The 27,298-nt window shown below is 51.5% G+C and overlaps 1 protein-coding gene across 7 annotated transcripts; it reads left to right on the forward strand.

The window, feature by feature from the left end:
- Nucleotides 1-4,400: 4,400 nt before the first annotated feature.
- On the forward strand, nucleotides 4,401-27,023 carry Meltf (melanotransferrin). Of its 7 annotated transcripts, none has more exons than XM_047564982.1 (17): nucleotides 4,408-4,601; nucleotides 5,627-6,076; nucleotides 6,285-6,439; nucleotides 7,499-7,598; nucleotides 9,519-9,701; nucleotides 10,801-10,957; nucleotides 12,078-12,145; nucleotides 15,286-15,473; nucleotides 16,034-16,214; nucleotides 16,866-17,017; nucleotides 18,935-19,031; nucleotides 19,866-20,060; nucleotides 20,885-21,041; nucleotides 21,130-21,197; nucleotides 22,370-22,557; nucleotides 24,458-24,656; nucleotides 25,103-27,023. In XM_047564982.1, the coding sequence occupies exons 3-17, from the start codon at nucleotides 6,296-6,298 to the stop codon at nucleotides 25,177-25,179; spliced, it is 2,154 nt and encodes a 717-aa protein (XP_047420938.1). In that variant the 5' UTR covers nucleotides 4,408-4,601; nucleotides 5,627-6,076; nucleotides 6,285-6,295; the 3' UTR covers nucleotides 25,180-27,023. The 7 variants fall into 7 exon arrangements, with proteins under 7 accessions (XP_047420943.1, XP_047420941.1, XP_047420942.1 ...); XM_047564983.1 differs by having other exon boundaries at nucleotides 5,737-6,076; XM_047564985.1 differs by lacking the exon at nucleotides 7,499-7,598 and having other exon boundaries at nucleotides 4,405-4,601.
- The last annotated feature ends 275 nt before the right edge of the window (nucleotides 27,024-27,298 follow it).

Raw genomic sequence — 27,298 nt, forward strand, 5'->3', positions numbered from 1 at the left:
CACACATATGAGGCAAGTGCTCTACCACTGAGCACAACCTCCACCCCCACAACTCCTTTTCCAGAACCTCCTGCCTTAGGTAGCTTGGCAAGGTCTCTCCTGCTGTGGCTTTCTAATGGGCTGAAAACAGCCTTGCCAGAGAGTTGGCAATGACTTCGTTTGCAGAGGGGTGGAGGTGGGAGTGGATAAAAAGATTTGACCATGAACCTAAGTCAACCAAAAAAATTTTTGTACTGCGGACTGAATCCAATACATTTCCAGCCCTTTTTATTTTTTGAGTCAGGATCTCTCCGAGTTGCTGAGGCTGGCCTTGAACTTGGGATCCTTTTGCCTCAGCTTTCTGAATTGCTGGGATTACAGTTCCACACCCAGCATTTAAAAATTTTTTTAATTATAATCATTTCCTTTCTGGTTCTGGTATAATCTCCCTTCCTAGACATGCTTTGTGATTTTTTTTTTTCTCTTTTTGTATCAATTTTCTCTTCCTTCTGTGCATATGTTCTCATTATAAGTCAACTGAAACCCTCCTTAGAAGTAGCTGGGGTATAAATAATTTCTCTGAAAATCTTAGTGACAGAGCCAAATACAATATTCTTGATTTTACTCTTTACCCTTTACCTCATTTTATGCTGATTTTTGCTAGGTTAAAAATTATTTTCAATTAAACTGATGGAAAAGTATGAATGACTTTAAAACTTTATCTCCAGAATTCCCATCTTTGAACCTTTTTAATCCTCCTCTACATTTTAAACTCTGGCCTGAAGTCAAATATTCAGGAAAATAAAACATTCATAGTTTAATAATTAAAATAATAAACAGAGCTGAAGATTGAGGGACTTATACTTGATTGAAGGCTTAACCCAGGTGAAACCTTTCCCATCTCTATTAGTCAGCTTTCCATTACAATAACAAAGGTTTATTTTGCCTCATATGTTCCACTCCATGATTGGGCTAAACTATTGCTTTCAGGTCTCTGAGGTGGGAGGTCAGTACTTCATGGTAGGAGGCAGTGTTCACCTCATGGCCAGATACTCAAAGAGAAAGTGAAGGTTCACCCAATCCTTTGAGGGCACACACCAATGATGAAAAACCTCCCAAAAGGCCCCACCTCTAGAAGTTTCCACCACCTCCCAATAGCAACACAGGCTGGGGACCAAGCCTTCATCTATGGGCCTGTGGGAGACATTCCAAACCCAAAGTATAGCCCCATGCCTTTTTCCATTGTCTCTTTTCCCTTCAAGATTATGGTCTCTGCCTCTCTTGCTGAGCTTCCCTCACAACTTCTCTACTTACCTTTCCTGTGTCTTCAGTTTCCTTCCATGAGCTACTTGTGCTCTGGCTATATGATGGAATGTCTCCTCACTTACCCTTGACCCTAAAGCCCCTGAAAACAACCCTTCTCCTCCTCCTTAGCCAAGTATCTTGAAAGAAATAACTACCCACTTTCCCCTTAATTTATAGTAAGTGGTATAATGATTATTTGTTGAACACTTCCTCTATCCTGGGCATGGCTAACCACTGGAATGGTTGTAGGCAAGAAATCACCTATCCTCGCAAAGCCTAGCTTCCTAGTCAAGCCTCATCCCTTGCTATGCCACGGCAACTGCTCGGAGCTCTTAGGAATATCCTAGTTCTCCAAATCCTGTGACTCTTTATTCCTTCCTCCTTGGCAGCATCAGACACTTTAATAAGATACAAGAGCTTAAATATTTCATACTTAGAAGCCATCTTCCATGTTCCAGGCTCTGTGGTGAGTACAGAGAAGATCAAGCACAGAATACGCCTTTGAAAAGAGAACACAGGGAATGTCACGTAGCCCAACAGGCTTCCCCTAAGTTCCCTAAGCTTCACAGGAAAAATACTTTTAAGGAGGCCAGAGCTTTTGCTTACAAAACTTGATCAATATGGCTACCACTGTTCTCAACATACAGATTAAGACATACTCAGCAGCTGGCAAACATCTCAGATGGCACCAGGAACTAGTGGGATCCCCTTTAATACCACCTCACTGCTGCAAGATTGGCCCTTGGTCCTCAGCACACCAATCCTACCAAGTGTCCTCCAGGAATAAAAACCATTTGTCTGCTTCCTAGTTAGACATTATGGCCTATAAGAAGTAGAAAAATATAAATTTTAATTTGTGGAAATAAAAAAACATTCCCTAAGATTCTGGGTAAAGGAGTTTTTCTACCATATTTGCTGCCTCATGGGTCCCCACCTGCCAATGCATGTTCTCAGACACCTGTCAAAGGCCTCTTCTTTCTGAGTCCCCAGAGGCTGCCTTTATCCCACCCCATGGTGTCTCCTACAGTTCCTCAGTTCCCTGATGAGTAAGCTCTATGCTGGTGGACACACTGAAACCTTCATGAACCACAGCTGTTCTTTGGCAGAAGGGAGAAGAAAAGCTCTTTGGATTTCATTTTGTGAGGTGGGATCTGGGGGCTCCAAAGCAGAGTGGCTCAAGCTCTAACATCAACATCATTCCAAAGTGTAAGTGAAACCAGTCTTTCAGTTTTCTGCTCTTCTCCTTAACTTCAGTATGAGGCCAGAATGCAGTCAAAACCATCCTCAGAGCTTCTGCTCCTCCACAAGGCTTTTCCTGGATTAAATTATTGCCTTATTAGATCCTCATTCATCTCACTCATTCCTCTGACACACCCAGGTGTATCTGCAGCCCAGAAATAATGGACTCTGGGCTCAAGTTGAGGCAGAGTTCCCTGTTAATACACATCAATACAAAACCTTGTCCATGCTAAGGTCAAGCAAATAGTCCTGATAAGAAAACTCTGTAACTCAGAGATAGCAAGTTCACTGAAAGTCACAGTTGAGGTCTGTCCCTGAGATCAGAGAAGGATCTCATTATGAAAGAGCTCACCCCAGCTCTTAGGTTGTGGTCATTCTGACTTTTTTTGTGTCACATGAAGTTCTGCCAAAGAAACAACTTTGGGAAGTGGTAGAGCACTTGCTTAGCATGTGCGAGGCCATAGGTTCACTTCCCAATTTAAAAAAATAGAGAGAGAGAGAGAGAGAGAGAGAGAGAGAGAGCGAGAGAGAGCGCGCGGAAGGGAAGACAAGGAAAATAAACACTGATCCTGCCAGTGACCCAGTTGCTCCTGGATGTAACAGAATAAGCCTTTTCATTCTCAGGATCAGGAGGAGACTTGCTAAAAACACTTGCGTTCATTCCATTTTCTAAGGAAGCCCCTCTGGCAGGGCTACCTGCTAGTCCATATGGCACATTTATGCAAATTAGAGACACCCCCTCCTCCCAGTGGATCCAGCTTCCACAGTATGTGCCTGCCGAGCAGACAGGAGGAAAGGAGAGTGTCAGAGCCCATCATCACCTACCTTTTATGGGGAAAGGAGTCCAAAGAGGAATGAGTCACAGTGAGTCAGTAATAACAAAAGAGCCCAGGTTCCCTTCTCTCTCACTCAGTGTTCTTTTACACATGCCATTTCTGAGTACTCATGAGACGTGATGATAAAGGTGAGGACATAGTTGCAGTCCATTCTCCACATCCCCATCAAACAGAACCTCAACTCTTGTCTGCCAACACATTGATTCTCAAACTTCACTGCACCAGAACAAAAAAACAACTTGAGGGTCCCATCCCCAGAGTTTGTGATCAGGGATCAGAGGTAGGGCCTGAGAATTTGCATTTCCAATACATTTGGTCAGTGGCAGAGCTGTATGTAACTATAGAGCCCAGGTGACTCTAATGCTGCTATTCTGGGGATCTCACTCTGAGAACTACTGGCCTAGAAAAACAGTACGCCCTTTCCTCCCTACCTTCTTCCCTCTCTTCCTCCTCTCCTCTTCCTTTGTCCTTATCTTCTTCCTCCTCCTACTCTTCTTGGATCCTCTTCCCATCTTTCAAATCACGATGGAAGGAGCCAGCTCTGCTGGGAACCTGGGCTCTAGTTCCAGCTCTGCCACTGACTGTGTGGCCGGGGGTGAGTCATTTCCCCTCTCTAGGCCCATGCAGAGGCAAATGCCCAGACTGAAGTCCCCTCCACCGCCAGGAACTCCCCAGCCAGGGCCATACCTGCCAGGGTTCATCTCTGCATCCCCAGATTCTTTGAGCCATATGCGTTTGAAGGGAGGCCAGCTCGGATTCTGGACTTCTAATCTCTTCTTCCTTCCAAATCTGAACTTTCCCTTTACAGTTAGACCTGATATTTGAGGTCTTTCTAGAACAAGAGTGGGGATGGTCTGGAATGTGAGGTAGATTGTTATGGGGAAGAAGCCCCAATACAGATACTCAAGGACCGCGGCTTGGGTCCCCGACCTCGCGCGGGTCGAGGCCCCCAGCAGGAGGCGCCAGAGTGAAAGCCAAGGCCAAACTGGTCAGCCCAGGTGTCCAGTCCGGGGCGGGGAAGCGGGGCTGGATGATGCGCCCCCGGGGCGTGGACTCTGCGGAGGCACGCCCGGGACGCACTTAAGTAGCTGGGGCCAGCGAGAGGAAAGACGGAGGGAGCAAGCCCGGCTGCTGCTGATCTACTCGGACCTGGACCTAGACCCAACTCGACCCAGCCAGCCCTAGACTGCGCCATGAGGGGCCGGAGCGTGGCTCTGTGGCTCTTGCTGGCTCTGCACACTGGTGAGGCCCTGGTGGCCGGCGGTTGAGAGCAGGCGCCGGGGCGGGGGTCCTGCAAGCTCTCCCGCCCTACGAGCGGGGCCCGGCAGCCACCAAGCGTGTCCTGAGCCCGCGTCTCCGAGGGCTCGAGAGTAGGGAAGGTGCGAGGCACGGGGTGGGTGAGGATCCAGAGGGACTCGCACCGACGCGGCAGACCCGGGCCTCCGGAAGGCTTTTTGGAGAAGGCGCCCTTGAACCTGGCCTTGGGAAAAGCGCCGAAGAGGCGCCTTGGGGAGAGCCTTAGGGCGTCCGGAGGCGGGCCTGAGGATGGCTGCTCCTGACAGACGTGGAAACCCAGGCAGGATTTAGGGGCCAGAGCAGCCCTATTTCCCCTGAGGCGTAGGAGGCTTAGAGGGATTGGTCGGAGGGCGCGAGAAGTCTCCCGGGAGACCGCTCCCCGTCACTCTGCGGAGGTGGATCTCCTCGCGTCTGCGCCCAAGGGAATCACGGCCTGGGATTGGGGGACGTCAGGCGGGACCTTAGGGCGGCGACTGCTCAGAGGCTGGAGTTCCCATCATCGTCACCCCTCGTCCAGACTCCGCAGTTGCCCCGCCTCCGGGCGTGGAGAGATTTAGGGTTTGGGGGGTTTGGGCCCCTAGGGTAGAGCAAGACAGTCGACCTTCCTGGGTGTCCACAGGGCAAGAGAAGGGGAGGCTGTGCAGGCAACTGCAGTGTTGACCCTTGAAGTATGGATGGACAACATAGGCTGACTCACTTTGGGAAGAGAACTGAACCCCAACCTGGAGCATAGACCTCCAGGGCAGTCTGACTGGGGAGGAGAGCGGTGGAGGAGCTCAGGTGTGCAAAGCCATCAACCTCAGGGAAGCCTGGCACCCCTTCCTCTGGGACCCTGCTGGGAGCTCTCTAAGTCTCTGAACTGATCAGATCAAAGGGCCCAAGTGCAAGTTCACTGAGGACTTGTGTGTCCTGGGCTCTGCACAGAGATTACTTCCAACACAGAATGTGGGATTTCTTGTCTTCTTTCTCAGGAGAGGAAACAGACCCCGAAAGGTCAAATATTGCCTGAAGTCACCAGCTACAGGGGCAGGAACTTGAACCCAATCTGCTGATTCCTCAGCCTTCCCTCTGTGTGTCTCAGGGGCCTGAACTGTACCCACTGAGGATGATCTTGCAGCAGCCATGATCATGGACAATCAGAGGGGGACCAGGCTTCTCTGGGACAGTCCACCACAGCCACCTGTTCCCAGGCACATGTCCCAGTTCATGAGGAGGGCCCAGGGACACTGCTGAGGAAGGAACCCCAGGCCAGCGCCCATTTCTTGGAGGCCTAAGAAGGGGAAGAATTTGCCAAGTCACGGAGCCTGCCAGGGCTTCCCAGTCAGTGCTTCTTCTTCCCTCCAGCCTCCACCTAGGCAGGAGGGAGTGGGACAGCTGCTCAGCTGTACTGGGATACCTTCCACTCCTTGGTAATGGGCCAGGTACTGAGCCACCCCACCTTTCAATGGTCATGTCCCTGATTAGGAGGCCCTGAGCACAGCCTTGCCCTGTCTCTGTACCCTGTGGGAGGGCAAGACTGTTGTAGGGGACTGGCTATATGGACTGAGGTCACATGGAGCAGCTAGAGCCACTTAGGGCACTTGGCTGGGCAAGGTGGGAGAGCTGGACCTCACTGTCCCCTGCCTCCAGTGCTCAGCAGGATGGAGGTTCGATGGTGCACTACCTCAGACCCAGAGCAGCAGAAGTGCAGCGACATGAGCAAGGCCTTCCAGGAAGCAGGCATCCAGCCCTCCCTCCTCTGCGTCCAGGGCATCTCTGCGGACCACTGCGTCCAGCTCATCACGGTGAGGCCCCTCCCCTCCACCCTGCTCCCGCCACCCTGGCCTAAACAAGAGGTCTGTAACTCAGGAGGAGTGCACAGCACAACAGCCTCATTCACAGAGCAAGGAGCTGGCATCCTTCTGCTAGGGCTGGGCGATAGGATCTCTTGAGTTTCCCGGCAACAAGGGTCAGTTTGTTTCCTCCCAGCCCAGCCCAGCCTGCCAGGCAGGAGGCCGAGGGAGGGTGGCTGCTCAGATGGGTGCTGCTGGAGAAAGGTGTCTGAGAGGCAGGCCTTCCCTTCATAAGGCCCCTGCTGGCATGGGGACACCACCCACATGGAAGGGGGATGGCAGACAGCAGTGACCTTTCAGTGGTGACCTTTCATGGTGGTTACTTGCTGCCATGGAACTTTCCACAGTGAAGCTTGTAAGGATTCTGGGAAGGAGTTGAAGGGGCCTTGGTGAGGAGGGTTCCCACTAAATTGGCATTGATGGTCTTCAGAGGCAGCACAGGACTGGGAGGGACAGACGCCTCAGGGACACCAGGGACTGGGTCTTCCTTGCAGCTCAGCCCCTGAGACCTGGCTCAAGGCCTTGAGTCAGACTCCACTGTGACGGCAGACTCTAATTTAATCCATGGTCCTGTAACATACTGACAGTGCACTTCCATTCATGTTTAAAAATAAAAAGGAGAAAATTAAAGAGGACATCTATGGGATTCAGTCAACATAGACTATCTGAGAGGAAAAACCCAAGAACAGGCTGAGAATAGGAAAGTGAAGGAAATTCACTTTTTACTACTTGCCACTTTATATTATCTGGGGTTTTTTAAACTACATGCTTCTTTTATGATATTCCAAAATGAACAATTAATATTTTTAAAAATAACAAAGTTAGTAAAATAAGGTGAGTCCTCCGCCTGATAAAGTAAGAGCCCTGGGTCCCTCAGGATTGGGGTGGACAAAAAGCACAGCACACATCTCTAGGACTTTTTGAGTGTCCCTAGGCCACCTGGAGGTATTGTTGAGTTCCTCATGAAAGGTCAGCTGGGCCAGCCTGGGTGACCTGCATGTTTCTTACCAGGCCCAGGAGGCTGACGCCATCACTCTGGATGGAGGAGCCATCTATGAGGCGGGGAAGGAGTACGGCCTGAAGCCTGTGGTGGGCGAAGTGTATGATCAAGGTACAGGACAGAGTGGGAGAGAGAGCAAGGCCCCCACCCAGAAGTCAACTCACCAGGTGGGCCTGGCCAACCTCGTAGTCTCTGACCTGGCCATTAGACCTGTCCACAGAGCAGTCCTGAGTTCCAGGATGATAAACCCTCAGGAAAACCCCTGGCTCACTCTTGAAGCCCCTGGGCAAGACAGCCAGGGACAGAGAGTTGACCTGAGTCCTTCTTCCTCATGGGGAGCCCAGGCCCCCTAACTTTTACCCACCAAACCTGGTGCTGTGGTGGGCATGGAGCTGAATGCCCGATTACCTATGTAACCAAGGTTTTGGTGACGCTCGGCTACCTGATGTTTTCAGGCCTCTCTGTCAGAGGCAGGGACAGGTGGCGACAGGAGCTGCAGAGCCCAGCAGACCAGGAGCACATTGGGAGGGACTCTGTGAGCTCCTTCACCCCATCCCTGCACCTCACAGCAGACCTGCCCCCAGCTCACCCTGTGTTGGCATCTCCCCACCACCACTGCCTGTCCAGTGTGTAACCACTGTCACAGTCAGTGAGATGATCACCTCTCCCAGGATTTCCCAGAGCCCTCCCACCCTTGCTAAGGGCCTTTCTTCCCTGCCTTCCCAGAGCCCTCACTCCCACTTGCCTCTGCCAAGCTCTGCCCCTCTGTCTTGTTAGTCCCCAAGGAGGAGCCTAGTGCTGGTCTTTGTGTACCCAGGGAACTCCACACGGGGTCTCACTCAGAGAAGGCACTAGCTGGGTACTTGCTGAACTGATTGTCCCCTGACAGGACACAGTCCAGTTCTGCTTTCCCTGGAAGTCATGCTGAACACACTCTTCCACTTTAGTTCAACATGGCCACGGAGCACCTGCTGCAGCCTGGCTGTGAGCACTGCAGAGGAGCAAGAGACCTTGCTTCTCCCACAGAGAGCAGGAGAGAGACGGAACAAATAGGCAGCAAAAACTGCAGTGACCCAGGGGCGGGTGCGGTGAAGAAAAGGAAGGGCCACGAGAGGGGAAGTGAGGGACATGGGGAAACCTACAAAATAGGGCAGACAGGGTTCTCCAGGGAGGTGACATTTAAGCTGAGAGCCACAATGATCCCAGGTAGGAAAGAGCCTGGTGGCTTCAGGATCTAGAAGGAAAGGGAGGCTAGGTGTCAGAGGTGGTGCTGGACAGTACTACTTGAGTTGGCAGGGGCCAGACTCAGGACAGTGGGGTGGAAGGCCATTGGGTCATCAGTTCCCACAGAGTCACCTCTGTCTTGTCTGATCAGCCCCTTCTGGGTCACACTGGGGAATCTTGCAAGGCTGTAGAGGCCTACCCACCCCCCACCCTCCATGGCCACTCATGGTCTTAAGTGACTTGGGACCACATTGCTAGTTCTGTCTGTCTGTCTGCCTCTCTCTGTCTCCATCTCCTCATCACTGGGACATTGCTTTTCCTAATCCCCAGGAAGCCCCTGCCCTGCTCTCCCTGCTCCTGCTAGCTGTCTTCTCCCCATGACCACCATACCCTTCCCTCAAGCCCTGCACGTTCTTCTAAGGACCTAGGCTTGTGGAAAGCAGAGAACATGCAGGCTACTTCTGCTTTCTGTCCAGCTACGGAGCTCCCCTGGCATCACAGATCAGCCCCAGCCAAGCGCCAGCTGGCTTGGGAAGGAAAAGGGGGAAATCAGTGAACGAATGACTATCTTGGGATAGTACCTCTCTCATGAGGCTGGAGGAGGGCCAGGGCTCGGGTGAGACGTGGACTGTGCCCTCTTGCTGTCTCTGTAACCCAGTGCCTTTCACATGTCCACGCACACCCATTTGTACGCCATGTGCTCCACACTGCACCCCAGGCTTCTCCCACCGCCTTCTGGCAGGGTGGCACTGCGGCCATCCTTGAGGCTGCTCCCTTGCCACCCTCACTCCCCCACCTCCTTCCTAGAGGTTGGGACCTCCTATTATGCTGTGGCCGTAGTCAGGAGGAACTTCAACGTGACCATAAACACCCTGAAAGGAGTGAAGTCCTGCCACACGGGCATTAATCGGACGGTGGGCTGGAATGTGCCCGTGGGCTACCTGGTGGAGAGTGGCCGCCTCTCGGTGATGGGCTGTGACGTGCTTAAAGGTGAGGACTCAAGGCCTGGCACAGGGTCTCTGGGCTTCCCCGTTCCTTCCCTGCCGCACCGTCTGTGGGATCACCACCACCCCTCTGCTGGCCAGCCCCATGTGGCTGCCATTTGAACTTCTTGACTGATTGACCCCTACAGGGGTCACTACTCTCACTCACTTGTCATGATGTCCCATGTGACGGCTAAGCACAGGGTCTAACCCACAGTGGGGAGGCGTGAGTCACTGAGGAGTGGCTGCCGCTGGTATAGACCTGGTGCAGGTCAATGGAAGCATGAAGGATCAGAAACACTATATTTTCAGGATCCAAACAAGCTCCTGATTTGCAGCCAGAAGCTCCCATGTGGCTAAAGAGCCCAGGCAGCTGTTAGCCCAGCACAACCCTTGCCCAGGAGCCCAGATTCTCAGATGGCGGCCAGGTGTGTGTGGCTTATCCATCACACAGCATATTTATCTGCTCCTCTGGGAGGATGAGGAAAGAAGGCCAAGATGGTGCCCATCCTGACTGAGGGGCATGACTTGACTGGCATCGTGCAGGAAGTAGGGCATCCTCCCTTGGCACAGGACGAATATTTGTGAAGGAGGTGTACCCGGGCCTCTGTGCTGGCAGGGCCCAAAACAACACCCAGGTCGGCGGATCCGACCTTTTCACTTGCAAGGTGCCTTTTCAGCTCCTTTCCTCCCAGCATGACATGAGAAGTGTCATCTTGCCCCTGTGTCAATACTGGTTACGCCGCAAACCCCTTCATTAATCATATGTACCAATTTGGAAAGGAACCTCAGAGAGAACAGTATCCAGTCGATATTTAGCCGTCCTGTGGACATTTGTGAGTAAATGTTGTATTCCCCTGGAAACTTTTAAACAGCAACGGTCCCACCCAGTTGCACGTTGCCACTGTTGTGGACCCAAGTGTGAGAATCACTGATCTCATCCAGTTCTCCAGTTTGACTCAGGCTGAAGCAAGAAGGTGAACCAATTCTCAGAAGCATCCAGACCAGGTCCCCACCCCATGCAGAACCCCCCTACCCTGCCCCACAACCTGGGTCTGTAGAGAGTAGAGCCGTCTGAGTAACCTCCCTCTGCCCTCTTCCCACAGCTGTCAGTGACTATTTTGGGGGCAGCTGCGTACCAGGAGCAGGAGAGACCAGTTACTCCGAGTCCCTCTGTCGCCTCTGCCGGGGTGACTCCTCTGGGGAGGGAGTGTGTGACAAGAGTCCCCTGGAGAGATACTATGACTACAGTGGAGCCTTCCGGTGAGGGTGCCTGGGGTGGGACAGGCAGGGAAGCTGAGTCGGAGCTGGAGGGAAAACCTTTTGCCCAGAGAGGCCACATGGGGAATGGCAGTGTATCAAAGCATCCTTTATACAGTTCTGTACTGTGCCCTGGCTACTTTATAAACATCAGACCAGAATGTGCCAGGCTGGATCTGCTCATAAAGTCAACATGTTTGGTGTATTTAGAGAAGGGAGGGCTTGGAGAAAAGAAAATGGAAAAAGCCACCCCTTTGGCCACTCCCAGATCCCTGTTCTGGTGTCTCCTACCAGCAGGGAGGGTCATTAGGTGGGGGAGTACCACTGGACACTTGGGCTGGTCCCATTTCTGCATCTGGTTCAGGCTGGGATTTTGGATGAGCCCCCATGGACCCCAAAGAGCCTAACAGCTCATGGTTCATTGAGCTTGTCTCTGAATAAGAGAATGGAATGGGGACCTGAGCATCTCCTGCTGCCAGTCCTCAGTGCCACACTGGAGCAGGGGATCTGCTGGTCCCCATGCCCAGGATGTGGCCTGGGTTAAAGCAGATTTTGTTTCAGAAAAGAAACAGTCCACCCCACCTCCCTTGTGTCCTGGGCCGTCTGCCCATCCTCCCTGCCTTTAGAGCCCTCTGCTCTCTGCTGGTCCAATCCCTGCTTATTTTCTGACTGTAGAGAACCAAGAAGTCCCTTTTCCCAGCAGGCCCTGCCCTGCCTCCCATATCGGGCAGTTTCATGTAGATAACTACATACATGTCAAGGTCCTTTATACTCAGGAGTTTTTAGTATGGTATGAAGATCTTCTAGTCAGATTCCCTGCTTCAGCAGAATCATCTTCAGGAGCTATATGATTATAAAGAATCTTTTTTTCCTATGACAACCCCATGGGGACTCATTTTCTCATCCCCACTTGATATATGAAAGGGTAAGGAAGGGTCCACAACCTAGCAAAGCCACACAGTCAGTGAGCCAGGGCACTGGAGCCTGGGACCGCTGGACTAGGAAACATGTGCCCCAGGGTCACCCTGCAGCCCAGGCTAGACCTCCAACAGTGGAAGATGGGCAGGATCAAGGGGCTGGAGGGGAGAGCAGCCCTACTCAGGCTCCGGTTTCTCCTCCACAGGTGCCTGGCAGAAGAGGCAGGGGACGTGGCCTTCGTGAAGCACAGCACAGTCCTGGAGAACACTGACGGTGAGTGAGGGAGTAAGGCCCAGGCTGCCTGGGGTGCACCCCCAGATGGTACCAGATGCTGAATGCCACTGAGTCTCTGAATGACATCGAACAAGTCCTGTGGTCTCTGAACCCCAGCACTCCCATCTGCAGAAAGGAAGTTCATCTCATCAAAGGAGTCCCAACTGCTCTGCAGGGCAAGGGGTCAGCGAGCAGCAAGGCTCTGCTCTGATTTATGTGTGGCATTAGGGTCCCTCTGTTTCCACTTGAAAATTGGTGTCTGCTTTGTAAAAGATATTTTCCCTAGAGTTCATCTACTTCCTGGCATTTTTCTCCCATTACCTGAAAAGCCATTCCTTGTCTCATTGGGCAAGATCTTAAGGCAGGTTGGTGTGCTGGGCAAGGTGGTATATACCTGTAATCCCAGGGAACTTGGGAAGTTGAAACAGGAGGATCCAAGTTCAAAGCCAGCCTCAGCAACTTAGCAAGACCCTAAGCAACTTAGTGAGACTCTGCCTCAAAATAAAATATATAAAAAGGGTTGGGGATATGGCTCAGTGGTCGAGTGCCCCTGGGTTCAATCCCTGGTACAAAAAAAAAAAAAAAAATTGGTGTTATGTGTTGGTTTTTTACATAGTTGTCATTAAAACGTTTTTAAAATTTTTTGGAAAAGTTGCTAGAATTTTTCAAAGTACTCCCACCTATTCTTTACCCAGATTCCAGCTTCCAGAGTTTGGTCACATTTGATCTATCACGTGTGGGTGATGGTACATGTGCCTGCGTCACACCCCTTGAAAACTTTAGTACGAATCTCCTAAGAACAAGGAGGCATAGGCCTAGCATGAAATCAGACTCAGGAAATGTAACATTGACGTACCAGTAGCTGAGCTGCTGTGGATATTCCAAATTCGCTAATTCTCCCTTGTCTTTTGTAGCAATGTGTTTCAGGCCCGCGACCTAGCTGTGTGTGATCACATGTGGTATGTAGATATTGGAGCTCTTTGACTCCTTGATCCTAGGACAGGATCAATGCAAAATGACAATGGCATTTTTCAAAAATCCAGTAATTTTATAGAATATCTCTTCATTTAGATTTGCCTGAAGATCATTTCTTTTTTTTTTTTTTTTTAATTGAGGTCTGACTTAATATACAACAAAAGTGACTTTGTTTAAAGTGTGTTCTGGGTTATACCCAAAACATACAGTTTATAACCACCACCATGATCGAGATATTGTCTGAGACGGACCCTTCACCCCAAAATTCCTTCACACAACTTTCTGGTTATCTTCCTCCTCACCCACCAACAGCCACCAGTCAAACTTTTGTCTATTCCAAAATGTCTGATCGTTCTCTCTACATTTTTTGTCATCTTTTTAAAAATTAATCATCCCTCCTTTTTCTTTTTTTTTTCCTTGCAAAGCTGGGGGTTGAACCCAGGGCCTTATGCTTTTGAAACAAGCACTCTACCAACTGAGCTACATCCCCAGCCCTTAATCATCACCTTTTAAATGAGTAAGTTCATCATGTAGTCTGAACTTCATGAAGGCAAACATAACCCAGATTTGAGAATGGAAAACAAGGGAAATAAATAAATAAATAAATAAAGACACATAGACTCATTTCCAGGATACAACAATTCTATAAAAACAGACTGCCCAAGACATAGGTAGCAAGAGGAATCAAGCAAGGGAGAATTTGTAAGGTAGGCGAAGAAGGGGGATGCACTGGATTCAAATCAACTATTTTAAAGTTTTGGTGGTATCCTAAGGAATTTTTTATTGTTGTTGATGCTGGGAATTAAACCCAGGGCCTCATGCATGCCTGGACAAGAGCTCTAACACTGAGCTACAATACAGCCCTAAGAAAGGAATGTTCTTAAAGGAATGTGTTTACGCAAAAAGATTGATAAGAGCAAATGAGTGGAATTGACATAAATGTCTAAAGTAGTAAAATAATATGACTTTGTCCCTCATCGATGAAAAACAACAATGGTGAATGAAAGTACATAAATGGCACCTGTGTCTTGTAGGAAATCAAATGATACCCCAGAGATCTATGCAAAGGTTTAGCAGTTTAGAAATAGAGAAAAATTGGAGAGTGCAGGGAGAGATTCACCCTGAGTAGCAAGAGTACTAGAGACTATCATGTCACAGGGAAAAAGAATTTTCTGGAGTTTTCTTGTGGTTTGGAGGTTTTATTTTTAATCATTTTGGAATGAAAGTTTGTATGACCCCACAAATTATCTGTCCCTTCCTATTTCCTAGCAGTGGTTCACCCCTGATTGTAATTTAAAATTCATAAAAACATTGTTATGTAGTACCATCTGTGGCTTAGCTCTGTGCCTACTATTAGTCAATCTTAGTCTTCTTAATATTGGTATTTGGTGTTGATAGTCACTCTTTCAAATAAAGCCCCCTTTTTTTCTTGCAGTACTGGGGATTGAATCCAGCCCAGGCGCACTCCACACCCACACTTAGCTACACCTGCAGCCCTTTTTATTTTTTATTTTTCAGACAGAGTCTCACTAAGTTGCCCAGGCTAGTCTTGAACTTGTGATCTTCCTGCCTCAAGTTGCAGGTGTGCATCACCAGACCCAACAGGAAATAAATAAGTTTTGTAGAAAGTTTCCAATAGTGTAGAAAAATACTTCATAGAGATAAGTGGGGAAAAATAGGAAAAAGAACCTAAAGGAAATATGCCAAAATATTAGTAATTGGGATAGTGGGCAAGGCTTTGCGGAGTTACCCTTTGCTCTCTGGGTTAGGGTTCTGGGTAGATTTTGTCAGGGTATGTTCCCATTATGTTTCCTGCTCCCTGCCCACCGCCCTCTGCCTTCTTGGTACATTTATCTCTCTCAACCTGAGCTTCTCTAAATTTCTTACTCTTTTTATCTTTAATAAATAGTCCTATTTATATGTGTTGCATTGCTGTTAGAGTTGTCAAATCTGGTTTATTAATAGAAATTGGTGAGAGGTAGAAACTATAAGTAAACAGACACAGACCATAGACACCAGGTCCTGGAGGTGCATCCCTGAGCTCCATCACCCTGTAGAGCTGGTTCTCACCTTCATGACACCTAGCCCCCCAGGGTCCCTCTCCTGTCCCTCAGGCTGCTCTGTCTAGAACAGGAGCTGGCTCACCAGTCTTCCCATCTTCACAGGGAAAACCCTGCCCTCCTGGGGCCAGACGCTGCTATCCAAGGACTTTGAGCTGCTGTGCAGGGATGGTAGCCGGGCTGATGTCACTGAATGGAGGCGATGCCACCTGGCCCGGGTGCCTGCACATGCTGTGGTTGTCCGGGCTGACACCGATGGGGGCCTCATCTTCAGGTTGCTCAATGAAGGCCAGGTGAGATGGGGCACCCCATCCCTCAAAGCCTCCCAGCTGGTCCCAGGCCTCCTTGTCTCCCACAGTGTGGGAGGGAAGAGGGCTGCCCGGAGCCAGGAGACAGGGAGCCTCAGGCACCCCTCAGAGAAAGCTCCTCATGCCTGTGCCTCTGAAAATCAAAACCAGAACACCTGAGCAAAAAACCCAAAGGACAAATCCAGTACCTTTCACAGTTTAACATTAATTGCTGAAGAATGTTTTGCTGAAACTTCTGCTTATGGCAGCCATACTGTCCTAACTTCACAGTGCTCCCCATGGTTTCTGGTTTCACCCCATCCACACTGATGCTGCCCAGCCATTGCCTGTCCCCAGTCCTGTCCCAACCTCCACCAAGTTGTGCAAAGGGTGGGATGCGAGAAGGCATTTGAACTGAAAGGAGATTCAGAACTGGAGGAGCACAGAAGAAGGAGAGTGGGTTGGGGAGACCCTCATAATGGGAGAAGGAGGTGGTGGTTGAACTGGGGAAGGAAGGGCATGGCCTGCCAGCCCTTATCAGCCCCACACCCACCTTTGACACACAGCGTCTATTCACCCACGAGGCCAGCAGCTTCCAGATGTTTAGCTCTGAGGCCTACGGCCAGAAGAACCTGCTGTTCAAGGACTCCACCACGGAGCTGGTGCCCATTGCCACGCAGACCTACGAGGCATGGCTGGGCCGCGAGTACCTGCACGCCATGAAGGGTCTGCTCTGTGACCCCAACCGTAAGTCCCTGTCCCTGCTCCTGCCAGCTCCAGCCCAGCCTGATGGCATGGCAAGGTCTCTGAGGGGGTGGCCAGGGGAGGACACTCATCAGGGAGACCTGGCATATGCCGTGTGGCCTCTATGGGAACCAGTTGCTTCTACTTCCCTGCCTCTGGGACTTGGAGGGCGGGAAGCCTCTCTGTGGTTATTGGACTTCTGGACCCTGGAAGCCCCACCTGCTGCAGGTGGTGGGATCTAGGCCATCAAGTCTATTTTGGGGTCATTGAGTTCTGTCAGTTCTGCCTCCACAACCTTTCCTTCCTCCTCCTTCTTTCCACCCCGTGGCTTCAGCCCTGTCTTGGGCACTGCCTGGAGTACTGCAGTCGTCTACAAATGGGCTTCTCTCAAGTCCCCAGACTCCCATAAGCCCTCCCCTACAAGGGAAATGGTGGACCAGACACTCAGATACATGGCAGCCACCGTCTGCCTCAAGCTTCTCACTGCCCAATGGAGAGGCAGTTCACCCCTTTCCTTGTGAGGAAGTGGGATCAGATGGCTAAATAATGTAACCTGGACACTTAGCCATCAAGAGAAAGGCCCAGAATTTCCCTTGGGTCTGGCTCCAAGCTCTTCCCACTGAACACCAGTGCCCACGTGTCCACCCAACACAGGGATGCCCCACTACTTGCGCTGGTGCGTGCTGTCCACACCTGAGATTCAGAAGTGCGGTGACATGGCGGTGGCCTTCAGCCGGCAGAGGCTCAAACCCGAGATCCAGTGTGTATCGGCGCAGTCCTCCCAGCACTGCATGGAGCAGATCCAGGTGTGCCAGAGTGGGCAGGTGGTGGTAGTGCCTGGGATGGTCCTTAGCATTGTTGCCTGCAGAGGAGAACATCTTCTGAGACAAGCCCGCAGAGATAGCGGTGAGGGAGGAGCAGAGTGGCCAGGAGAAGACCTGTGGCCTTGGGCAAGCCCCTTCCTCTTCCTTAGTCTCAGTTTCCCCCGTGCACAATAGGTGGGCTTGCATCATTGTTTGTGAAACATTTTTGACAGCAACTGACACTCAGAAATACAGTTCATATCCATCACAACCTAGTGCACAAAAACCTTTTTCAGATAGAAATATGTGCAAACTATATATCCTTTAATAGTTGGACATGAAACAATGCTTGATGTTTTCAGCTGCATTTGATTTTAGTCTCTTTTTCTTATAACGCTTGCCAAGACTCAGTCCACTAATACGCTCACACCTGAAACCAAAAACACTGGCCCCTGCTCGGAGGCCCCTTCAGCTCTTTTTCACTTTGCTTCTCTGCCTAGAGGCTGAGGGCAGACAGCAGAGAGGAACCCAGGCCTCGAAGCCAGGGAGGATGTTCTACTGTGGTCACAGGTGTCCAGACTTGAGTCCCTTGGACTCTTCCCTTCCTGTTTTAAGGGCAAGGAGGTAGGGGCTGATCAGCAGTCCCTGAGCACAGGTCACAGCCCCTCAGGTGTCCACCCTGCTCTGTATAGAAGACCACATTGCCCAGAAAGCCAAGAAAAAGAGCATAGGCAAGAATAAAAGGGGCAATCTGCTCACAACGGATAACCACTGAGGCCGTGCAGATTACCTCACCCAATCCTCACAAGCACCCTGCGGATGATTATTTGCCCCATTCCAAGTCTGGAGATGGTGGCCTAGAGAGGCTGAGGAAGCACCTGGCCCAAGGTCACCAGCTCGGGTGTGGAGGAGCCACTCTGCCCAGGGCCTGAAGGAAGTCTGCCCCCACAGAGCTGAGCTCACCTGTGTGTCGAGCAGACGGAGGAGGCACCTCAGCTGGAACTGAGGAAAGGGGGATTAGGACCTTATTTCCAGATGCCTGACAGGTTGTCTTATGGCTGGGTGACTTTCCAAGGGCCCCAGAGCAGTGAGAGAAGTGGGGAGAAGGTTTCTGCTGTCTCCAGGCAGGAGCCTCCTCTCACTGTCTGCATAGGGCCAAGGGGCCTGCCCAGGACTGCGGGAGAGAAGCAAAGGTCAGGCTCCTTAGAACCCCAGTAAGATGCTCCAAGATCCCGAGTTCTAGCTTCCAAGGCTCCCAGGGATGTTGTCCAGTGTGGCTTTGATGTCTATTTCCTGTGCCACCACAGTGACCCAGGGGAGGGACCATCACTCAGGCAGGATCCTGGGCTGTGGGAGTCCAGGTTCTACGCCCTTCGTGACACCACAGTCGTCTGTGTGGGGAGGGGGCCCTAGAGGTGTACCCTTCAGGCTCAAAATGTCAGTGCCACTGCCTGATGCTCACTATCACTTCATGCCTCTGGGCCTAAAGGTGCGGGTCACCTTCCTGGGTTGCAAGGGTGTCACTGTTACCTGGCCTTATCCCCTTCCCTTGGATTATCCAGGCTACTGTGGATTACCAGTTACCTCTTAGCAGGGCCCTGGGGCCACTGCCAAGAGGCTTCAGAACGGACAAGTGGGGTGGGCTGCAGGTGACCTGGAGGACTCCAGGGGAGTCTGAGGAAGAGGGCCCTGGTCCCTCCAGCTGCCTCTTACGAGGGGCTTGGTGTCTCAGCCCTGGGGCCCCTCCCACAGTCATCTAGGACCGGGTCATTCTTCCATTCAAGCAGGCATTTGACTGAGTGTCTTGTAGTCAGTCACACTCTGTCAGCCCTTGGCGGGGTGCTGGGACGCCTCCGGCAATCCGTGGAGTACCCACACCTAGCAAGAAGGCAGGGATGGTGCTCTCTCTGTCCCCTGTAGGCTGGGAACATTGATGCTGTGACCCTGAGGGGCGAGGACGTTTATACGTCAGGGAAGGTGTATGGCCTGGTCCCAGCGGCTGGGGAACTCTATGCTGGTGAGTGTGGTGCCAGCTGCCTGGCTTCCACCAGGTGGTGGTTGATGTCTTTATAAATATGAAAACTTGTCCCTCAGTATTTTCAGAAGCTCCAGCTCTCCCTAGTGCCTCCCTCCCTACACTGGTTGCCTTCTGTCACCAGGCAAACCCCTCCTGCCACAGGCACATTTTCCCATCTATGCAATGAATGTCTCTTCAGGATCAGCAAACTTTCTGTAAAGAGTCAGAGTTGAGATTTCAGGCTTTGCAGAGACTTTAGACTGTTGAATTTTCTTTTTCCTTTGAAATACTTGTTTAATAAATATTGTTAAAAATCCTTGGCTTGCAACCCAGGCTGTACAAATTTAGACCACCATGGCATTTGCCGACTTTGAACTATAGAACACGTCAGCCTCACCCCTGCCCTGACCATGGAGCCCCCCTTGTAAGCTCATTCATACCTTCTTAGTGGTCTGGGCTTGGCTTTGGCCTCTGTCCTATTAAATGATGACCATGGGGCCTCTGGTCCCTTCCACTTGCCTGTGAAAAACCTCTGGGCTTAGAGAAAATGCTGTAACCCTCGGCTGTACCTCCAATTTTCTTCCAGTAGGTGAGAAAAATTCCACCTGGGTGTGAGGAAAGAAAGCAAGTGCTTTGAGTGAGGCTGCTGGGGGTGGGTGGAGCCGCACAGGCTGCCGCATGGCCTTGGGCGGGTCACTCCTGAGCCTGCAGAGCCTCAGGGCAATCACAGCTCTCAAGCAGAGAAATAGGAAGGGACAAGTTTAAGGAAAGCGCCCCCCGGGATCGGTCCTGGCTCTGATAGGAGACCCTCGTGGGATGTCCCTCTCCCTCCAGAGGAGGACAGGAGCAGCTCATACTTCGTGGTGGCTGTGGTGAAGCGGGACAGCTCCTACGCCTTCACCCTGGATGAGCTGCGTGGCAAGCGCTCCTGTCACGCAGGCTTCGGCAGCCCAGCAGGCTGGGACGTGCCAGTGGGTGCCCTCATCCAGAGGGGCTTCATCAGGCCCGAGCACTGTGACATCCTCACAGGTACTGCCCTCCCAGGGACACAGCCTTGGGAACTTTTCTTTGACATTGAATGGGAAGGCCACCAGCCCTGAGGGTCCTCTTGAAGGCAGCCCTGAGAGATTTCTTCTTCCTTCTTTATGTGGTCCTCACTATTGGAAAAGCTGGGAGCCATGCCCGATGTCACACAACATTCGAGGCTTCCTAATGGCTCCATGGATGGTGCCAAGCTACCTTCTGTCCACCACTGACCCAGAGTGAATTAGCGCCTATGGGCACGTGTGTGTATATGCACATGTATCTGGACCTGACTGTGCCACCATCTGGTCATGGGGTTTTACCCATCACCTAGCAGTCCCTAGGCATCTGGGGGACCCAGTTGGAAAGTGGCCAGGCTCCACACAAGTGCCCAAGAATTCACACAAGTGCTAAAATGGGGACGGAAGAAGAAACATTTGCCAAGCACCCCCCATATGCCAGGCACGAAGCTGCTCTTCTGGGTGTGAAATCATGTGATTATTGTGGTGAAAGGAAAGTAGTGGGGAGCCAGCAAGATCTTGGGCAGACTGGCTACAGACCTCTGTCCTGGCTGGTAACAGAGAAAATAAACACATGTTTTTCTAACTACCCATGGAATCTCTCAGAGGACATTATGGTTGGCTCCCTGTTCCAGACAGATGGGCAGTTGCTTCAATAGGAAAAGAAAAGCATATGAGGCAGTAAGTCTCCTGTTCCTGAGGGAGTTTAAGTACAGGTTGGTGGGCAGATCTGTGGGGGAGCAGGCCACCCACCTCCCTGGCCATCTTCCTGCCGTGGCCCCTCATCTTGGCCCTTCCCCTCTACCCCAGCGGTGAGTGAGTTCTTCAATGCCAGCTGTGTGCCTGTGAACAACCCCAAGAACTACCCTTCCTCCCTGTGCGCCCTCTGTGTGGGGGACGAGCAGGGCCGCAACAGGTGTGTGGGCAACAGCCAGGAGCGGTACTACGGTGACAGTGGCGCCTTCAGGTACTTGGCAGCAGCTGGAAGGTGGTCTGGGGCCGGCACAAAGGCTGGAACCCTTTGCTGACACCTGCCCTGCCCTCTCGTGTGGCAGATGCCTGGTGGAGAACGCGGGGGACGTTGCCTTCGTTAAGCACACGACTGTCTTTGACAACACAAACGGTACGTGAAGGGGGCTGGGGCCAGAGCAGGGAATGAGTAGGGAGACTGTCCCATCCAGTCAGTCCAGGCACTAGTCCCAGATGTCTTCATCTGAGATCTGAACAGCAGCTGGGAGAGCTTGAGTCTAGAAGGAGCCCAGGACTCCCAAGGGCCTGAAGGTAAGAATGGACCTCAAGCCTCACATCCAGGTGTCAGGACACTTGATGATCTTACTGATCTGGGATCCAGTCCATATTCCACTAAAATGTAGGCACTCCATCTCAGTCGGCTTGGAGACCCGCTCTTGAGGTGTTATGCAGTGCTGAGGCATGTGACTCAGGTGGCAGGGGCCTCTCCACAGTCATCTTCACATCAGTATCTGGTCTTTGGTCCTGAGCAGGGCAATGCCCCACGCGGGGAAATCCCCCCATGGCCCTGAGCCACACTAAGGCAGGGCCACCCCAGACACACCACACAGGCAATTTTTGCACTGGAAGAAACTTCCCTTCTTCCACCTGAGAAAAAGAGCCCAGCAACACTTCCCCACGGTCCCCTAAACCTCTACCTGAGGTCCTTTCAGAGTGCAGGGCTTCTTAGCTTGCATGGCTCCCACTCATTCCTCTGGGCAGACTGGAGGCTATTTCCTCAATGCCCAGTGGTTGTACTTTCTGCTTACCCTGCAGTGTCCCAGACTTTGAACCCCCAAACATTGTGGGCTTAGTCATCTCCACTGTATCCTAACATCTCTTCTCAGAGGCTCAGCCCAGAAAAGCACAGATGTGACTCAGAAAGGACACTGGGATTGACCAAGGGGAAGCAAGACATGCAGGGAAAAATATCAGTATTTCAAAACTCAGATCCCACTGGCCTATGGAGGCCACTGAGGTGATAGGACTATTTGTTTTAATAGAGCTGAGGAGGGTTCCAGGCCCCTGAACCAACCTCCAGGAGGAAGGGAGTCATGTTACCTGTACAACACCCCCCAGCCCTGCCTGGTCCCCCCAACAGAAGTTCCTGCTAATCATATTTACCCAGCTGGGCTTTGTTACCCTGGTAACAGAGTAGAAGACTTGGAGAATGGAGAGGGCTGTTGAACTGGCCAGATATCGCCACCTGTGCCCAGCAAAGGATCTTGGACTAGGAGGAGAGTGGTCTCCCCCCAAACTTCTCCCTGTCCCGTGCTCTTCCCTCAGGCCATAATCCCGAGCCCTGGGCTGCTGAGCTGAAGTGGCAGGAGTATGAGCTCCTGTGCCCCAACGGGGCTCGGGCTGAGGTGAACCAGTTTGAAGCCTGCAACTTGGCACAGATACCATCCCATGCTGTCATGGTGCGGCCAGAAACTAACATCTTCACTGTGTTTGGACTGCTGGACAAGGCCCAGGTGAGTCCTGGACAGTCCTCCAGCATCTATCCTATTTCCTGCATCATTAATTTTTCCTTCTCAACTGGACCATTCTCATCAACATACAAATGTGTTATTATTTTTGCCATTTGTAAAAATCAAACTAACCCTCTTGGTCTCACAGCCTCTCGTAACCCATTCCCTTTGAGAGCAGAACTCCTCCAGAGGTTGTCTCTATTCTAGAGTCATCAGCCCTCTCCTTCAGTTCTCTCTTAAGAATGGAGACTACTCCAGACAGGCCCTACCATGGCCCTGAAGCTGTCCTTGTCAAAAACACAGTGACCCATGTTAATAAATCCAGCAGCTGCTTCTCAGTCCTCATTGTACCTGATTTCCCTGCAGTACTGGCCACAGGTCCCTCCTCCTGAAAGTTCAAGTCCCTCCCCTAGAAGTACAGTCCAGATCCCCACACCTGCCTGACTCTCCTCCTACCTCTCTGGCCTCTCCTTCCTTTACTGGTTCCTGCTCACCTCCCTGGCATGTAAATGCTGGAGCACCTCAGAATTCAGTCATAAGCCCTCTGTATACACCTACGCCCTCATTAATCTCATTTTGCCTCATGTCATTAACAGCCATCTGTATACACATGGCTCCTAAATGTATATGTCCTTAGCTCTGATTTCAATCCCATCCTTCAATCGCAAACTGGCATAGTTAACATGCCTACTTGACATTTCCATCTGCATTTCTAACAGGCATTTCCAACTGATCAAGTCCAAGGTTGAACTTCCTTCTTCCTCCAGCTATCTGCTTCAGTTAATAGTCACTGTTGCCTTTCCATTTCCTCAGGAGTCATCTCTGACTTGTACTCTACATCCTGTCCATCCACAAGTTTGTTGACTGTGCTTCCAAAATGCATCTAGAATTTGAACCCAGCTGTCCAAGGAGCCCCTGGTTTCAAATCTCCAACCCTCTTCCCTCCTCCGTTGATTTAGGCTGAAACTGCCTTCCCTGTCCACCAGCACCACAGAATTCCAGAGCCACTGGTTCTTCAGGCCTGTTCCTAAACTTTAACATTATATGTTCTCTGCTCATCTTCCCCATGGAGTCCCTCCATCCCAGGAGTTCTTACCCCAGGCCTGTGGACTTTCCCAGGGAGTCCCTAAAAACCCTCTGAAGTAATGTGGGAAGAATTCTGTGCACGTGCATTTTTCTGGGAAGAAGGCCGACAGCTCTCATCAGATCTTCAAGAGGATCTGAGTCCCCTCAAAAAAGACTGACAGCCATTACTTCTCCTCCCCACCTTTGATCATATTTTTTGGCTGACAGACACTTATGCCTCTTCCCCAGATATCCTTTATTTGCATGTTTCTAGGTTCTCATACTACTTCTGGTCTTTTTAATAGCTCTTTCAGACTGGTCTAGCACATTCAATGCAAGGATTCCCAGCAGGGAACTGAGTAGCAGCACCATCTCTAGGACACTGGAGTAGGGGGAGTTGATTAGTAAAGATATCCTCAACTCACCTATTATTTTATTACTGGTGACAATCTTGATGAGATTGTTTTGGTTTGTAGGAAAGGATACCCATAAGATAGATCAAGAAAACAGTATAAAAAAGGTTGAAAAATGCCGAGCAAGCTTAGCAAAGCACTTGGTATTCTGATCCACACCATAGCTCATTTCTGGGTCTTCTTGTAAATCAAATGCTTCAGTTCTACGTCCAAGAAGTGGTTTGTTGTAACTTCCTCATCCACTACCTTAAGATGATGCCTCTAGACATAGATTTTCCCAAGCCCCTTCCATGACAAGAGGCCCATCATGATTAAGCTGATGACATCAAATCAGAATCTTGGTACCCTGAAGTTGCTTGCTCTTTGGGTCTCCTGTAACCATCTGTAAACCTGGATGAAAAGTCAGTTGCTTTCGGTGCTTTCAGGACCTGTTTGGAGACGATCACAATACGAATGGGTTCAAAATGTTTGACTCCTCCAAATACCACGGTCAAGACCTGCTTTTCAAGGATGCCACAATCCGGGCAGTGCCTGTAGGGGAGAAAACCACGTATCTTGACTGGCTGGGGCCTGACTACGTGGCAGCTCTGGAAGGGATGCTCTCTCAGCAGTGCTCGGGCACAGGTAGGGTCCTGTCACATCCCCTGGCATCATTCAGACCCTTTCCCCTAAAACCTTGAGAGCTGAGGGCACTCTAGGTCTCAGGCCAGCGGAACAGAGGCCCCCTGCATTTCACCTGCTATCCAGGGGAAGAGTTCTGGGAGGGTCTAAACAGGGAAGCTACAGGCAGTTCTGGCAGGAACTGGCCATGTCACCCAAATAGCCCTGGATAATGAACATAAATGCTAAAAAGGATATTCCAAAGAGGATCTGAGGTAACGACATACATATTCATGTAGTATAATTTGGACAGGAATGAATATGTACAGAAACCAAGGGAAGGGAACATTGTAAAAGGGTAGGAAGGGGGCTGGAGCGAGCTGAGGCCCCAGGAACACGGCCACCCGAGTCCTGCGCGGAAGCAGACGGGCGCCAGGGCTTGCAGGTCTTAACTGTCCCTTCTCCCCCAGCGGCCGCCCAGCCCCCCGGCCCCCTGCTGCCGCTGCTGCTGCCGCTGGCCGCCGGCCTCCTCCGGAGCGCCCTCTGAGCGCCGCTCGGGCTAGCTGGCCTCGAGACCTGCCGGGAACCGCAGCCGAGGCCGCTCTGCGCAGAGCCTGGGTTGACGCTGTCCCGAGAAGCGCGCTGGGAGAGGGAACGGGAGGAACGGCGCACAGAGCTCCCCAGAGCTGCCGCTCTGACCCGAAGAGAAGTTTCTGGAATGACGATGAAGGCTAAGGCAAAGCCCCCTCCCTCCCGCGGAGCCGGCCGCCCCCGGCCGCCTGGCCCTGGCCACTCGAGGCGGCTGGCGCGCTGCCCAGTCACGCTGCCCAGGCTGGCAGCGCCTCCCTGCCAACCTGCAGCCTCCCACCTGGAGCCCCGCGGCTGGCTGCGGAGAAGGCCGGTCGCCAAGGAAACCGCTGAGCCCGGCTTCCCACGCGGCCCTCCGCAGCGGCGGCGGCGGCCTGGGGACCTGCAAGCGCCTGGCGGGCCAGCCGCCCAGAGGACGCTGCGCCTCCGCCCCTGCTCCCGCCGGTCCCACCTGCCTCCCGCACCTCCGAATGAGCTGCAGCCAGGCCTCGGAGGAGACAGGGCCGCTGGTCTTTTGTCCTTGTCTTCTGTGGCTCCAGTGGGCCTGTGGACTGCTGATTCTGCTGGGCCCAGGAGCAGAGGGAGGCCAGAGCTGGACAGCAGGGATGAAACCCTCAAGGGACGCTCAGAAGAAGGAAATGCTTCTCAGTGAGGGATTTTAGTTGATGGGGTCTTGATGCAAGCTTGGGGGCCGTAATCCTGCCTAAACATATCTGTTAGTTCCATCCCAGGGTGAAGCCCTTTAAATGGAATCCACTCCAGAGTTTCCTCTTCTGGGCTCAGTCTCAGATTATCTTTTCTCCTTGCCCCACTGTGGTGCCCCTAACCCCTCAGGCTACTCCTGGTCACCTGTCAGCTTCTGTTTACCGCAGAATGAAGGAGCAGAGGTGGTCCAGATCTCTCACAGGGAGAGACCCTTTGAAGACCAAGGCAAGGTCGTGACATTCTCTATCAGGAGCCATGACCGGGTGAACTCCGTCTCCTCCCCTAACCCTGCACCTGTGGGGTCCAGGGCCCCACCCACTCCAGAGGAAGGGTTGCCAATTTCTGAACCCTGTGAGAGTCAGCAGAAAGATTCTGGAGAGGGCCCTCTCTCCACTCCATTTTGCCATGGTTCTCTAAGGAGCCAGAAAAAGTTTTCTGGAACTCCAAGCTTACTCTGAATTTTGCTCCCTTAAAAAAAAAAAAAAAAAAAAAAAATGGAAAAAAAGAAGAAAGAAAGAAAGAAGAAACAGGAGCAAGCAGTCCTCGTCAGCAGACTGAGAACCGCGTGGGCCTGGAGCTATTTGTATCCTGGTCTGCGGGGGCCTGGGGGATGCTGATGACAGGCCAAGTTCCTGGTGCTCCGCCCCCACCTGTGGGCGTTGGGCTGATCCCTTCCATGTCTCAGGAGCAAAGAAGGCCCTGGCAGCATCCTGACCATAGCCATACCTTCCTGAGGAGTCCTGATCACCGTGCTGGGGCAGCCCTCACCCCACTGCAAGGGGCCAGAAGGAGCTAGGCCTCCTACCTTGGTACCCTCTTCACTGGAGAGAGACAGTGATTTGTCTTCCATCTGATGATTGTTTGATTTTTTTTAAAGGGAAGTTTGTGCAGTGAGTTACCCTGTGGCTACCCTGGACTAGCATGCTACCCAGAGTGATGCCCGTATATACTGTGCTATGGAAGGTGTGATTTGCATGAGTGCTATGTAAATGACAGTCTGATTGTCAGGTGATAGTAAGGACTTTGTTATTGCTAATGAAAGATGTTGGTTTGTTTTCTAAATAAAACCAAACAACCCTGCACATGCAGAGAATTGGATTCCGATGGGAACTTTCTGCTACTGATTCATTTTGTTTTCTTGGGTGCTCAAAGGCCTACCTGCCTACTGTCCTGCCTCACCCAGAATGGCAGATTCCAGAGGCCTGTTAGCCAAGAACCAGAATTAGGGACCATTCTTGGCCTCCAGCCAGCAAAGCCCCCAACTTCCTTCTCCCATCTGGACTGGTTCTCTGGCCCCCGCAGTGCCTCAGCCATCCACAGCACATTCCAGCTGCTTCCACCCCCTCAGCTTCTTAGGTGTCCTGTCCGCTCCT

This window comes from Sciurus carolinensis, chromosome 9 (genome assembly GCF_902686445.1).
Source record: "Sciurus carolinensis chromosome 9, mSciCar1.2, whole genome shotgun sequence".
Lineage (NCBI taxonomy): Eukaryota > Metazoa > Chordata > Mammalia > Rodentia > Sciuridae > Sciurus > Sciurus carolinensis.

Bases quoted from the DNA above. Each gene is read 5' to 3' on its own strand.
- Meltf (XM_047564981.1), top strand. From the start codon at position 4,553: ATGAGGGGCCGGAGCGTGGCTCTGTGGCTCTTGCTGGCTCTGCACACT. The intron at 6,440-7,498 runs GTGAGGCCCCTC...GTTTCTTACCAG, and splicing joins ACTGCGTCCAGCTCATCACG to GCCCAGGAGGCTGACGCCAT. The intron at 20,061-20,884 runs GTACTGCCCTCC...CCTCTACCCCAG, and splicing joins GCACTGTGACATCCTCACAG to CGGTGAGTGAGTTCTTCAAT.